This window comes from Callospermophilus lateralis, chromosome 10 (genome assembly GCF_048772815.1).
Source record: "Callospermophilus lateralis isolate mCalLat2 chromosome 10, mCalLat2.hap1, whole genome shotgun sequence".
In the NCBI taxonomy this organism is placed as follows: domain Eukaryota; kingdom Metazoa; phylum Chordata; class Mammalia; order Rodentia; family Sciuridae; genus Callospermophilus; species Callospermophilus lateralis.
The window spans coordinates 68,955,984-68,969,589 of NC_135314.1; the positions used below are offsets into that span (position 1 = coordinate 68,955,984).

The 13,606-nt window shown below is 41.0% G+C and overlaps 1 protein-coding gene across 1 annotated transcript in view; it reads left to right on the forward strand.

Annotated features, from left to right (window-relative positions):
* Positions 1-13,606, forward strand: part of LOC143407858 (myosin-15) — a 131,157-nt gene that overhangs the window by 108,741 nt on the left and 8,810 nt on the right. The window contains 5 exon segments of the mRNA XM_077110341.1: positions 1,067-1,085; positions 4,005-4,205; positions 4,381-4,604; positions 8,388-8,441; positions 8,443-8,514. Coding sequence (XP_076966456.1) covers positions 1,067-1,085; positions 4,005-4,205; positions 4,381-4,604; positions 8,388-8,441; positions 8,443-8,514 — 570 coding nt within the window.

The window sequence follows — 13,606 nt, forward strand, 5'->3', positions numbered from 1 at the left end:
AAACCACAGCATTGTTTGCTTTTGTAGGCACTCATGACATTTCATAGACAACTGTGAGGAAACTTATATCTGAAACATTCAGTTTGTTGGCTGCAGAATGTGTTTCTATGCAGAGGATTTTGACACCAGGCCAGCAATGCTTTTGTCTTCCTGTGTAGGGACAGTCGGTTGCAGCAGGAATGAGAGCCTCTGCCATGGAAATCAGAGGCATGTCTTAAAGCTTTTAGTGATGTGGAGTATGAGTGTTGCTACATGAGTCTGCAAGAGCTGTCATCACAGAATACAAGGACTGTGTGGATTACAAAATAGATATTGATTTTCTCGCAGTTTTGGAGTTACAAATTTGAGATGAAGGGATTGCCAGGCTTCATTTCTCCCAAGGTCTCTATCCTTGGCTTGTAGACACATGGCCGCTTCTTTCTTGGACTGTCCCCACATGGTCTTTCCCCTGTTTGTACACAGTCCTGATGTCTCCTCCCCCTCTTATAAGGACACTAGTGCTGTTAGATTAGGGCCCACCCTAACAGCTTTGTTTTATCTCAGTTACCTCTTTAAACTTCTGTCTCCAAATACAGTCTCATTCTGAGATACAGCGGGTTAGGCTTCAATATATGAATTTAGGAGATAAACATTTCACCCCATAAGAGTTCCTTTTAACCTATGGAGAGCTATAGGATTCTTCACTGGGAGAGGCATGAAAGCCCAGCAGCCAAGGACAGGCATGAAAGTTTGACCTAAGTTTGTGAGGGCCAGAGTGATGGGGTTGGCAAAGGAGTGGTGCTAGCCCTGGGTTCTGGAGCCATGAGGACTTGTTTCTCATAGATTTCCATAACTCCTATGAGACAACCCCACCCACATAAGGAGAAAAGTGGTAATGAAAAGTAGGGCCCCCATCTGGGACCAAATGGCAAACTCTGATCATTGTCCTGCTCCCCTGAAGGCTGTGTGCCTCCCTGATCAGCCTCCAAGTTCAGGACACAGGCTCCATGACAATTCAGTGTGGAGTTTCATTCTGACCCCAGATGAATGCATTTCTGATGTTTGTTCTGAAAGACTTCCTCATGAGGAAAAAAGAAAGAAAGAAGGTCTCCTCCCTTCTTTCTTTTATCTTCCCCATCCAGCACTAGATCACTGTTTCACAGTGTGAGCTTAACAGGGCACATGTTAGTGACAGCAGTTAAATTATTCTAATGAATAACCACAACATTTTTGTAGCTTAAAACAATAAAAATTTGGATTTTGCCCAAGTCAGAATCTAATATAGGTCAGAATTAAAAATAAGCCATATAACTTGCTTCCACTAGGCACCAACTCCTAAAGATTTCACTTCCAATAGTGTCACAGATTGGTGACAAGTTTTTAACATGTGGGCCTTTCGGGGACACTTTAATGACAGCATGAGTCTAAAGTGTTTTCATTTTTTAAAGAGCGGGTGAGGGGATAGGTTGGTGAATCTATGTCCATTATAACAGATTAAGTAAGATTTTCAGACCCATCCCAGCCCGCCCCTAAGTGAAGCACAAGAATCTTTTATTCCTGTGGGGTATTCCTAGTCTTCTCTGATATCCCTTTAAGAATTATTCAGGGCAAATATCTGGATTTTAATTCCAGAAGTCAGATTTCTTCTCAATTGTGATGTTTCAGATGCGGAAGAGAAAGTTCGGGACTCGCAGAAGTAAAAATGTGCATGGCCAAGACTTGGAATGGTGCACTTCACTGTGGCCCCAGTCCACTAGCTAGAATTAAATCACATGATCCCCAACCACCTGCAAGAGTGTTGGGAAATGAAAATTGCCTAGGGTGTCCTCCTTTTATCATGTTTTTCCTGTACACACAGCGGTTGTCTGAGCTTCTGTCACTTTATAAATATGGTTTCAACATAATATTTTGCTTCTTTTGAAGGAATATTAAAACAATTTAATATTACATAGTAATTCGTTTTCTCAGACTCCTAGAGAAAGAGAACCATGCTATTATAGGAGAGATAGTGGATACAAGCCATTAGGATAGTATTGCTGGGTCTCAGAATTTACTCCAATCTTGGTAGCTCTTTCTTACCCAGTTCAGACATTTTTCACCATTAAAAGTAATATAACAACTTCCTCACTTTACTGTTGACCACTCTTGGAAATCTAGATATTTGCCCTAAATAATCCTCTAGAGGATTTCAGAGAAGACTAGGAATTCCCCCACAGGAACCTTGAAAAGATTCTTGTGCTTCCTTAACTTGGGGGCAAGTTGGGATTGGTTTAAATATCTTACTTAATCTGTTATGATGGACATAGATTCACCAACCTAACCCCTCATCCTCTCTTTAAAAAAAAAATGAAATACTTTAAACTCATGCTCTAATTAAAGTGTCCCCAAAAGGCCCAACCTGTGGCACTATTAGAGTGAAATCTTTAGGAGTTGGTGCCTAGTGGAAGCAAGTTAGATCATTAGGGTTCTGTCCTTCAAGTGGGACCCTAGCCCCTTACTCTCTTTCTCCTTGCTTCCTGGGTGCCATGAAGTTAGAAATCCTCTGCCACATACTCCTTCCCTGATGTACTTCACTGCCATAGGCCCAAACAAAGGGCCAGGTGACTGTGGACTGAAAACTCTGAAACTGTGAGCCAAAATAGGCCTTTCATCCTTATAAGTTAAATATTCCTGGGTATTTGTTCTAGTGACAGAAAGCTGAATAATATAAAGGTGTAAAGTGTAACTTCATGTCAAAGGAATTCTTTTGAGACGAGAGCCCTGAAGGACCCTGACTGCACAGGGCCACCAAGTGGAATTGGTCTCCCAGGATTGGTTTCCCTATGTTCAGTTGTCCCAGCTCTCAGAAGCCACTGCACCCCGTATGGCTCACACTGGCAGCAGACCTTGCCATCATCATGATGCTGATATGGTAAGCATGCAGACTCTATGAGCTATTATGGGTCATGGAGGTTTCCAGTGATATTTCAAAGGAAAACCTGGAAGGCCAGGCAACGTGTGCTAAGGTCAGAATCCCTGCAAGCAGCCTCCAACAGGGCCATGTGTGAATCTGTGAGAGTGAAACACAAATTGCAATGGAAAATTCAGGGTGTTGGGGATGCCAGAACGTGGGATGCCTGCTGAAGGAAGCTGCAGGGCGAGTTCAGCCATCCGGGGAGAGTTGCCATATGGGCTGAATCCAGCGAGGTCGTGGGGCAGGGCTGTCCAAGTCCCTTGGGGTCACATCAGGCACCCCAGATGCCATACTTAGAGCTATAGGATTTAATGTTTTGCTGCTACTTTTCAGCCTTACTTTAATTCCTCCTAATTTTGTCCCTAGTCTTCCCTTTAAAGTAGAGGAGTTCACCTGTGTCATTGCATCTCAGAAGTTCATAATTGTTTTCATCTTTATGGGGGCTCATAGTACAGTTTTCCTAAGTCTCAGAGGAGACTTTGGACTTGGACTTTGGAGCAATGCTGGAACTTGTAAGACTGTGGGGACTCATGGGGATGCACTAAATGGATTTTGTGTAATGAAATGGATATGAGCCTCTGGGAAACTGAGATGGAATGTCATGGTTTGAAATTATTCCACAAAGGCCAGTATTCAATATAGTCACCAGTCTATAGTGCTCTTGGGAAAGGGTGGAGCCTTTAGGAAGTGGGGCCCAGGGGAGGAAAGGTGGGACCTTAGAGGCATGCCCTTAAAGGGGATAAGGGGACCCAGACCTTGGGGGTCATAGGTGAGCAGATTCTCTGCTGTGTGTGCCCATCATGATGTACTATGCCACCACAAGTCCAAAGCAACAGGGTCAAGTGACTGTAGATGGAAACCTACTAACTTGTGTGTCAAGATAAACCTTTCCTTCTAATAAGCTGATTTGTCTTAGGCATGTGTTACAGCAATGGAAAGCTGAATAACAAAACTAATTTTGTTAATTGCCTAGAATTTTTCTTGGGTTTTAAGGTTTTTTTTCAATTTTCTAAGCTGTTGTGAACATAGCAGGCAACTTTTCTTAATTTGGGTGTGTGATATTTTTCCCCAGAATGTCATTCTAAAATTAGGCAGAAACAGCAGTATGCTATTGAATCCCTTCAGTCTAATCTGAATTCTGAAGCTAAGAGCAGACATGAGGCTACCGGGCTGAAGAAGAAGATGGAAGGGGACCTGATGGAGATGGAATGCCAGCTTCCCTGTGCCAACTGGCAGGTGTCTGAGGCAACCAAATACCTGACACAGCTTCAGAGTCAATGAAGGTAATATAGGGTGAAGGTGAAATGCTAACTAAGCAACAGATTGTCCTGAGCAATAAAGCTGAGGACAACAAATTTCATCCTTCAAGAGAACAAGAGTATGCTTAAATTAAAAGACGCAGAACTCCTCTCAGAGCCTGTATGCCAAAACTCAGGTCTGTGCTCTAGGCCCTTATTTCCTCTTGCTGGACCTTCAAGAGCAGCTGGATGACAGCACACACCTGAACAATGGTCTGAAGGAAGAGGTGGCTGTAGCTGAGCAGCACAATTCTCCTCTTCAGTCTGAACTAGAGGAACTAAGGTCCTTGCAAGAACAGACAGATCATGGGCTCAGACTGGCAGACAAAGAGCTCCTGGAAGCCTCAGAAAGAATCAGTCTTTTCTATACCCATGTGGGGCCCATTAACTCTCCCCATTAGCTGATTCAGTTGGTTGAAGGTAGCAGTTTTTATCCTTGGGTCAGCCTTAAGCCACGCACAGTTGCCTTGTCAAGTCCTGGGAAAGGCATGAGAAGGACAGGGAGAGCCCGTGCAGCAGAGCAGTGGTCCCACTGCTCAGTCATCAGCACTGGATGCTGGACATCTAAAATCAAGTTGTCCATAGCTCCCTCTGAAACCTGTAAGATAATCCTTCCTTGCCTCCCCCTGGCTTCTGTGGTTTGCTGGTCACCTCTGGCATCCCTTGGCATGTGGGTGCATCACACCAGTTGCTTGCCTTCATGTGGCATTCCCCAGTGTCTGTTCACCTCATCCTCCCTCTGGTCTTTCTCTGTTAAAATCTCCCTTTCTATAAGGACTGCAGTTTTATTGTTTAGGACCTACTCTAATAACCTCATTTTTAGCTTGATTAATTCTTTTGAGGCCCTATTTCCAAACAAGGACACAGGCTGAGAAATTTAAGTTTGGAATTATAGCATATCTTTTTGGGAGAGACAAAATTTGACTTATAACACTGACCCTTCTACCAAAAAAAAAAAAAAAGAAAAGAAAAAGAAAAAGAAAAAAAAGGACTGTCAAGGAAGTACAGCCAGGATTCTGTGGAGAGAGGAATGAACATTTCCTAAATATTCCAGAGGCACTTGTCTGGTTCTAAGTATCTACTGACAGATATGATAATCTGCTAGTGCTCTGGGTACTTGTGTGAAATTATGTAAGTAAAAAACAAAATTCTCAGATCCTTCATCATTATTCCAAAAGCAGGAGAAGCCATGGTGGCTAGGACAAATTTCTATAGACAACAGGTCAAGAAATAAGTATTTTTAAGATACCCCCCATCTCCTGAAAATTTAGCTCAATGTAGATACAAAATGTCTCCACTGTCTTCAAAGATCTTCAAAGATTGACCTAAGGGAACAGCAGAAGAGCATTGCTATGAGTTTGATGCTGCAGACAGCACATCCTGCAAAAGGCACTCCCTGGCCATCCTGGACTCCTTAGGTAGGGGCAGAGTCTTCTTCAACTGAATCAAGAAGTAAGCTGAGTATATAGAAAAGTCAGGGAGAGGCATGCAGGAGAGGGAATTTAGGATTTTCAGGGAAATTCACATACTAGAGCACAGGTTCATTAGGACAGATGAGTAGAAATGATGCGAAGACACAGGCAGGGCCATGTCACCAGGGAACTTGAGTCTGAAATTGCTGGAGTTTGAATTTTATCTGCACGTAATGAGGATCCACTGAAGAATTTTGAGTAGCTGAGGGTGAAGTTATCGGGTTTACATTGATCAGATATACATTTTAGAAAGTTTACTCTGGTGATTGTTATGAAGTATAGATTAAAGAAAATAGGGACAGAACGTTCATGCTCTGGGGAGTTTAGAAACATCTGTGGGGTCGTTTTAGTTGCCATGGTGACTGGAAAGTACCACATACATTTAGAGGCAGGATCCAGAGATACTAAAACTCCTTCAAGGTGCTGGATAACCCCATATCAGAAAGAATTGCCCTTTATTGTGCCTGCAGTGAGTATATTAAAATAATGTGTCAACTAGAACTGTTCCTGCTGAAAGGTGTTGGTAGTAGTTTGTACCTACAGTTTGACTTTTGTATTCGTGTGTGTGATACAGTCCCTTTGGGTTCCATGGGGTATAGAACAAATAGGCCATAAGTTATGCATAATTCCCAGTAGGCTAACTCACTTGAACTTTTTCTTTCTCAAGAAAGTTTATAACCAAAATGAGTTGAATTCTTTTTTTTGAAGTTTATAACATCAATTTTTAATAATTTATGATAAAATACATCCTGATCCTTGAAATTATAGTGAAAAAATTCAATGGTTACTTTTAGAAAAAACTTTTTTTTTATATATGACAGAGAATGTATTACAACTCATGTTACACATATAGAGCACAATTTTTCATATCTCTGGTTGTATACAAAGTATATATATATATATTTTATTGGTTGTTCACAACATTACAAAGCTCATGACATATCATCTTTCATACATTTGATTCAAGTGGGTTATGAACTCCCATTTTTACCTCAAATACAAGTTGTAGAATCACATTGGTTACAGCTTTTTACATATTTACACTGATTTGTGTTGAGTGAATTCTTATAAAGTGGAATATTGAATTTTTTTAAAAAGTAAATCATCCATTGTCCACAGTACTTAATAATTATTGGTGATAAATCACTTGCCATGCATGTCTAAATTGACACTGTACTATATGGGTCCCAGTATGATGAAAAACTACCATGACATAAAGAAGATATCAACCAAAGGGTGGTGGTTGGGGGTGAGGACAAAGGAGGGGAGGAATGGGGAAAAATTAAAATAAGGCTCTGGAGACTGAGTGTACAGGGCAGATTTTTCTGAAACTTAGGTGTTGAGAGTCACTAACAGAAAAGTGCCAGTTCTCAGATGCTACACACCTACTGAATTGGAAGCTTTGCTGCGGGACCCAGGAATCAGACAAGTTCTCAAGTGCTCCTCCTGGTCCTGAGCACTATCCCTTAATATTATCCTGCTTAGAACAAACGTGAGCTGAATCTTATCTTTGTTGATAGCATATGCCCTTTTCAAAAACCTGAGCTATGATTGACCCTCCTGCACAATACTCCCTAACCTCTTACCTACTAAAACAGAACCAGTCAGAGACATTCTGCTTGTAAAGGTTTTAAACATCTCCCTGGTTGATTTTAAATTATTCAATGTGCAAACAAATCAGTGTTCATGTGTGTACCTTCATTTACAAAGAGTTCCTATGGAGTTATGTGCAGTGAGTATCCAGAAAACCTCCAGGAAAATACACTTACCTGTTCCCTGCCATGCTCATGGCCATGGAAATCATGGATGCATGGGGCCTGGTTGTCCTCAGGACAGAGGGGCAGTCTTGATGATGCTTCCTGCCATGCACCTGTGTGGCTGGAATGTCTATTTGCAACCCTTAACCCTGCCACTGAGAGAGGCTCTAGCTAGAGGAAAGTGAAAGGATAAAATGAAAGGAGAACCGAAAAATCGAAAGCCTGTGCCTTTTATACACACTCTCTGTACTAAGGTTTCACACCCTCTGAAAAGCTGTGCCTCAAACACAGAACAGATGCAGCAAGGGGAGATTTGGCCTCCAGTGTCACAACTTGGGCAGAAAGAATTAGGGCAGCACCAGGTGCAGAGCACAAAGCTTCCTCCCTTTAATGGGGGTTCCTAAGGGCTGGGGACTGAGACTTTTGTGAACTACTTTTTCCTCCTCCTCCTCACTGTAGAGTGGAACAGGGAAGCAGGTGGATAGAGAATAATTTCTTCTTCTTCTGTGATGAAATGGCATGCTAGGGATCGTGATTTTTATTCTCCAAGCCCCTGATCCCCAGATACTTTTAGGTAACCCTGATTTCACTCTTAGATGTTTTTCTTTATCACAGTGAAAAGTAAAAGGCAGGAAAACATTCCTCAACAAGTTGACAGCCAAACCCATGTTATTGGGGATCCACTTCTCCTTTCTGATGGAGGCGACCATCTCTAGTCTTGAACCTCTACATTGATGAAATCCCTTCCATTCAAGTGTGCCCAGGATGGCAAATCACCTGGGGCTGGAGGTCTTGCTTAGCTGTGTGGATGACTATGATAAAATCTACTCCTGGTCTGAGCTGCCTCCCACTGCGTGTCCTGAACAGACCAGCTTGCATTTTGCTTTGGGGGTTTCAGCTTGCCAACAGGAATGCTGCTTTTCCTCAGAACACAAGCCTCCTCAGCCAGAAGAGGAAACTGGAGACTGATGTTGCTCAGATTTCAGAAAGAAGGAGAAGAGATGATGCAGATGTGTCAAAAGGCAGAAGAGAAGACCAGGAAGACAGCCACGGAGGTGGGCCTATTACCTGTCTGCTCAGTCCTGTGATCCAGAGTTCACTGGAGCAGGAGCCCAGATACAGGAGCCCATGTACAGTTAAAAAAAGATTCCATTGATTCCCTGCAGCATCAGGAGGAGGTTAGGTGACCCCTCTGCCTCCCTGTGCTCAACTTGAACAGTTAGTTCAATTACCTCCTCCCTTCCTACCTACCCTGGCAATAAAAAGGAGCAGTTGAATTATCATAAGCAGAATCTTGTGATAGCAAGAGCCTTTTTAAAAAAAGTTTAGTCATTTTCTGCTTGTGAATCAATATTTCTATTTCCAGAAACCATTCTTCCTGTGGTTCCCTGCAAATAACTATTTTTTTCTGGGGCCTATAATCGTTTTATGATGAGGATCTGAAACAGTGCTTAAGTCACTGATGTTTTTACACTACACACCCCTGCTTAGGTAGAAAAGTCAGGCTTGCAAAGAGAGCCACAGGGCTGGTATGCCCTCTTTATAATGCAAATTTAAGTTTGTTGTTGTTGCTTCTCCTAAATGCCACTTAATCTGCCAGCCTCAATGTACCCTTGTGAGAACTGGATAAAGGCCATCTTCAGGGCACCCCCTCAGGGCTGGTGTAAAATTCTTTCAAAGGGCATGGGAAGTGGAAGTACCACTGAGTAAAAGATATTAGAGAAGGAAGGGTAGAGGGTCAAGATTTTATGTAAGAGGATCTAGTTCCTGGGTCTCAGGGCTTGCTAAGTGGGGCTTGGGCTTTATTTTAGTTTCTACTCATCCTTCAGTGTCAAGGGCTTTGTCTCAGTTCATCAGATGTGCAGGGTAACATGTAGTTACCCTGATTCTGCTATGTGAACGGAGGTTAATTCCTTACTTAAAACTGTGAGAACTGGGACCTTCAATTAGATTTTATATTAGTCATTTTAAAATTGAAAAGAGATTTAAAAAATTGTTATTTACAATGTGGAGAACTAATTAAAACCTTGGTTGTAAAATTCAGCCAATAGGACATTGTGGAGCCCAGCCTTCTGGAATGGAGAAGTTTACCTATCACTCATCCATTTTTTATCAAGAAAGGTATTTCTGCTTTTAGGTAGAAATGAAGTATGAGAAGCCAGGCACAGTGGTGCATGCCTGTAATCCCAGTGGCTCAGGAGACTGAGATAGGAGAATCACGAGTTCAAAGCCAGCCTCAGCAAAAGCGAGGTGCTAGGCAACTCGGTGAGACCTTGTCTCTAAATAAAGTACAAAATAGTGCTGGGGATGTGGCTCAGTGATTGAGTGCCCCTGAGTTCATCACCCCACCACCACCCCCCTAAAAAGAAAAAAAAAGAAATGAAGCATGTGAAAACTCAAAGATGTTTGATGTCAAGAGAAAAGAATATGTGTGAAAACCCACATACTTAAAAAGGAACAAAAAGTTTTTCTTCCTGCTTGGTAAATGTTTGCAGTCACACCTTATGAAGATACTGTCTGATTAACCTTTCCTTTATAGGACTTTCCTGATAATGCTGAAAAGTGAGCCCACAACTTCTCCCTCTTCACCCTCCAATTCTCCAACAGTGTGTAGCTGTGAGCCCCAACCCTACTTAGCAAAGCCCAGGGTTGCCTCTATAACTCTCATTCATTTCCCTCACCCTCTGCAGAGATGTCTCATACTTAAATTCTACAGATGGTTGGTAATCAGATGGAGAAGCTTTGACTATCAGTGCTGTATTCTTACATTACATGCATTAAGAGATTCATGATACAATTCTTAATAATTGTACTGGAACCCCAAGCCCTTGTATACACATCCACAGCCAAGAGTAAGATTCACAATTAACCTTCCTTGTGCCAGAGTACTGATGCTGAGAGCATCTGTTACTGCCAAATTCCTGCAGCTTAAACTTGTTTCCGATAGTGAATCACAAAATTAGAGAAGTGAGATTTAAAAAATAGCTTGTGTTCCTTGTGACATCAGCTACTTTATTCAATAACAATTGATTTAAATAAATTGCCTCAATTGATCTTTTTTTTTTCCAGCACAGATATTGTGTCCTAATGTTGATGTGGTACTTCATCTTTGATCTGGTTCCACCACTGCTCATCCCAATCTCTCCCGTCACTACTTCTATCTGTTGCCCCACAAACTCAAGGTCAGTAGAGGTTGGAGACAATGGTGGAAAGAGATAATGTACATAGTCAAGGCATGGCATCCAGTTAGACTAAAACTAAAGATTGTTGGCAGAAATATGAAGATCAATTATCTACTGGTGTAGCTCAGTCATTTTTATCCTGGGTAATTCAAGGCCTAAATGTCCTAGAATATTGTATAGTATTGATGTCCCCACCCTCGTCACTTTTTGTTTTAGCATTTGCAGATCTTTTAAAGTATCTTATCTCAACCTTTCCTCTTGGTGCTAGGCGAGAATTCATCTTCTCCCACTCACCACAGCAGCTCTAGTCTCTTCACAGGAGGGTTGTCCACTGTGTCCAAACACACCTTAGCAGTTTTACTTCTGTGTCTTTGCCCCTGTTGTTCTCTCTGTGGAAAGTGCCCATTTCCTAACAACTAGGAATCCACGATCCAGAAAGTCTCAGTGCAGATATAGGAATGACTGACAGAAATGAGGTAGTATCTGCCTTCAGGGAGCTTAAAAAAACATAGGATAAACAGTCTTAAAAATAGAACCTGTGAAATTGTTGAATTAATTTTAATGTCTACAGGTCATATGACAAATGCTACAGAGATGGAAAGAATATTCAACTGAAATGTGATAGTTCAAATTCCATTGTACATCCATACAGTAGAATACTAATGCATATTTATAGGCCATTCATACAATTGTGTTGATTAAAAGGGAATGAAAAAGAGCTATAAAATCTGTCCTGGAGATCACACTTAACAGTATAATCATGACCAAAGGTGAAGGTGATGTGGAGAGTTAAAACCCTCTTATGCAAGGAGGGGGAGAATATGAACACATGCACATACTTATATTTTGAAGAAATGGTGACAGAATAAATTAAAAATCCAATGAAAATGGCTACTTATAGGAAGAGAACAGAGAAAAGAAAGCTATACATTCTGAATTTACCTTATTTGGTTGTTTTAATGGCATAATAATTTAAATCATTTACATACTTCATAATTAAAACACGTTTGTGAAGCAAAAAAAGGCCCAGAAGTCCCCAAAATTTAAACACTATGGAAGCAAATGAAGATAACTATATATCAAGCATACCACATAAAACATGCACAAAAAGAGTTATTCTCAGTGGCTTTTTCTTTTCTTTTTTTTTTTTTTTTTTTTTGTACCAGGGTTTGAAATCAGGTATACTCAACTGCTGACCCACATCCCCAGCCCTATTTTGTATTTTATTTAGGGACAGGGTCTCACTGAGTTGCTTAGTGCTTTGCTTTTGCTGAGGCTGGCTTTGAACTCGCAATTCTCCTGTCTCAGATTCCCAGTGGCTTTTAAACATAGGTTTTATATATCATTCATATTATGTAAGGGTAAAAGAGCAAATTGAATTTACATTTCACAATAATATATTGCTACTAGCAATAATACGAATAGAATTGTTTATTCAATAACATACATAGGAACCCAGATTTTTAGTATAAGAAAAAAAGCTCATAGGCATAAAACCAAATTTCCCTAAAACCTGCATGAATAATAGTGGAATTATCTCCAATTTAAGATTGCAAGATTTTATTTCCATTTGGTATTTGTTCAATGTTGTGACCCAGAATCAGTTATAACTGTGTAGCAGTGATTTCCTAAATAATCAGATGATATAAGGAATTCTGGTTAATTTTCTTAAATATATATTAAATATATGTACATATGTTCCTTGTGCATCATATGACTTAAGTTACCTAAATTCAAAAACTGATAGTTTCCTGTTCTTTTACATAATTAAAATCCATTGCCTCAATTGAGCACATATTTTATATAATTGTATATAGATATATGATATCAAAATACCATTGTTTGAATTAATTTTTCATTGCTACAACAAAATACCTAAGACCAGGTAATTTATATAGAAATTTCTTTGGCACATGATTCTGAAGGCTGAGAAACCCAAGAGCATGGTGCTGGCATGTGTGTGGGCCTTCTTGCTGCATCATAACATAGCAAAGGACATCGTATGGTGAGACAGATTGAGCGTGCTAACACAAGTCTCCTTCTCTTCTTACATTAGTGCTGTATTTGGGGCTTCACCTTCATGACTTCATTTAACTTTAATAATCTCCCTATCAAAGTCCTGACATCCAAATACCATTAGTATATGAATTTGGGAATTAAGTTCACAGTGCATGAACTTTTGGGGGAGTCTTTCAAACCAAAGCAACCATCATTACCTGTTAAAAATATGTAAGTATTTATTGGTGAAATTATATAATGTCTAGCATTTGCTTTAATGAAGCAGTTTTTCACCCAGAGGTATCTTAATAACTTTTTTTAAAAGTCCTTAAAAAAGTACAGAGGAGGTTCTCTGTTATCTCTCCTGCCAATAGACAGAACTGTGTAAAGTTCCCAGAGAACCAGAAAGCAGGAATGGAAATGGAAAGGTGTCCGTGATTTTGTAACAACAGGCTTTTTCACCAGGGAACCATCACAGCTGTTGACCTTCTCTCCTTCCCTCTCTCAATGCACCTAGCTTAGGAGGAACAAGGGGGTCAGTGTGGTTCCAGTGGCAGGAAGGAGGCAAGGATAGGGAGAGCTGGGATCCATCTCACCAGAGCCATTCAGGGCATTCAGCTTTGCAGTTTTAACGTGGTGATCAGGAGGCCTCTTGCAGAATGTAGCATTTAAGTCAGGGAGACCACAGGGAAAGAGGCATGGACGTCTGGGAGAAGAGCCCCTCAGCAGAAGCAGCAGCCCATGCTCTTTCCCCACCAACTCTCTAACCTCTGTACTTCCTTACTTTTCTTCATAGCACTTGACACCATCGCACATATACTGTATTTTACTTAGGTTTTTCTGAACCACCTCATAAGACTGTATGCTGAAACAGGAAAGATTTCCTTTTTGTTCACTTCTTTATCCCTGGCACCAGGGTGTGGTGTGTCGTAGGCACCTTGTGGGGTGTGGGGTGTGGTAGGCACCT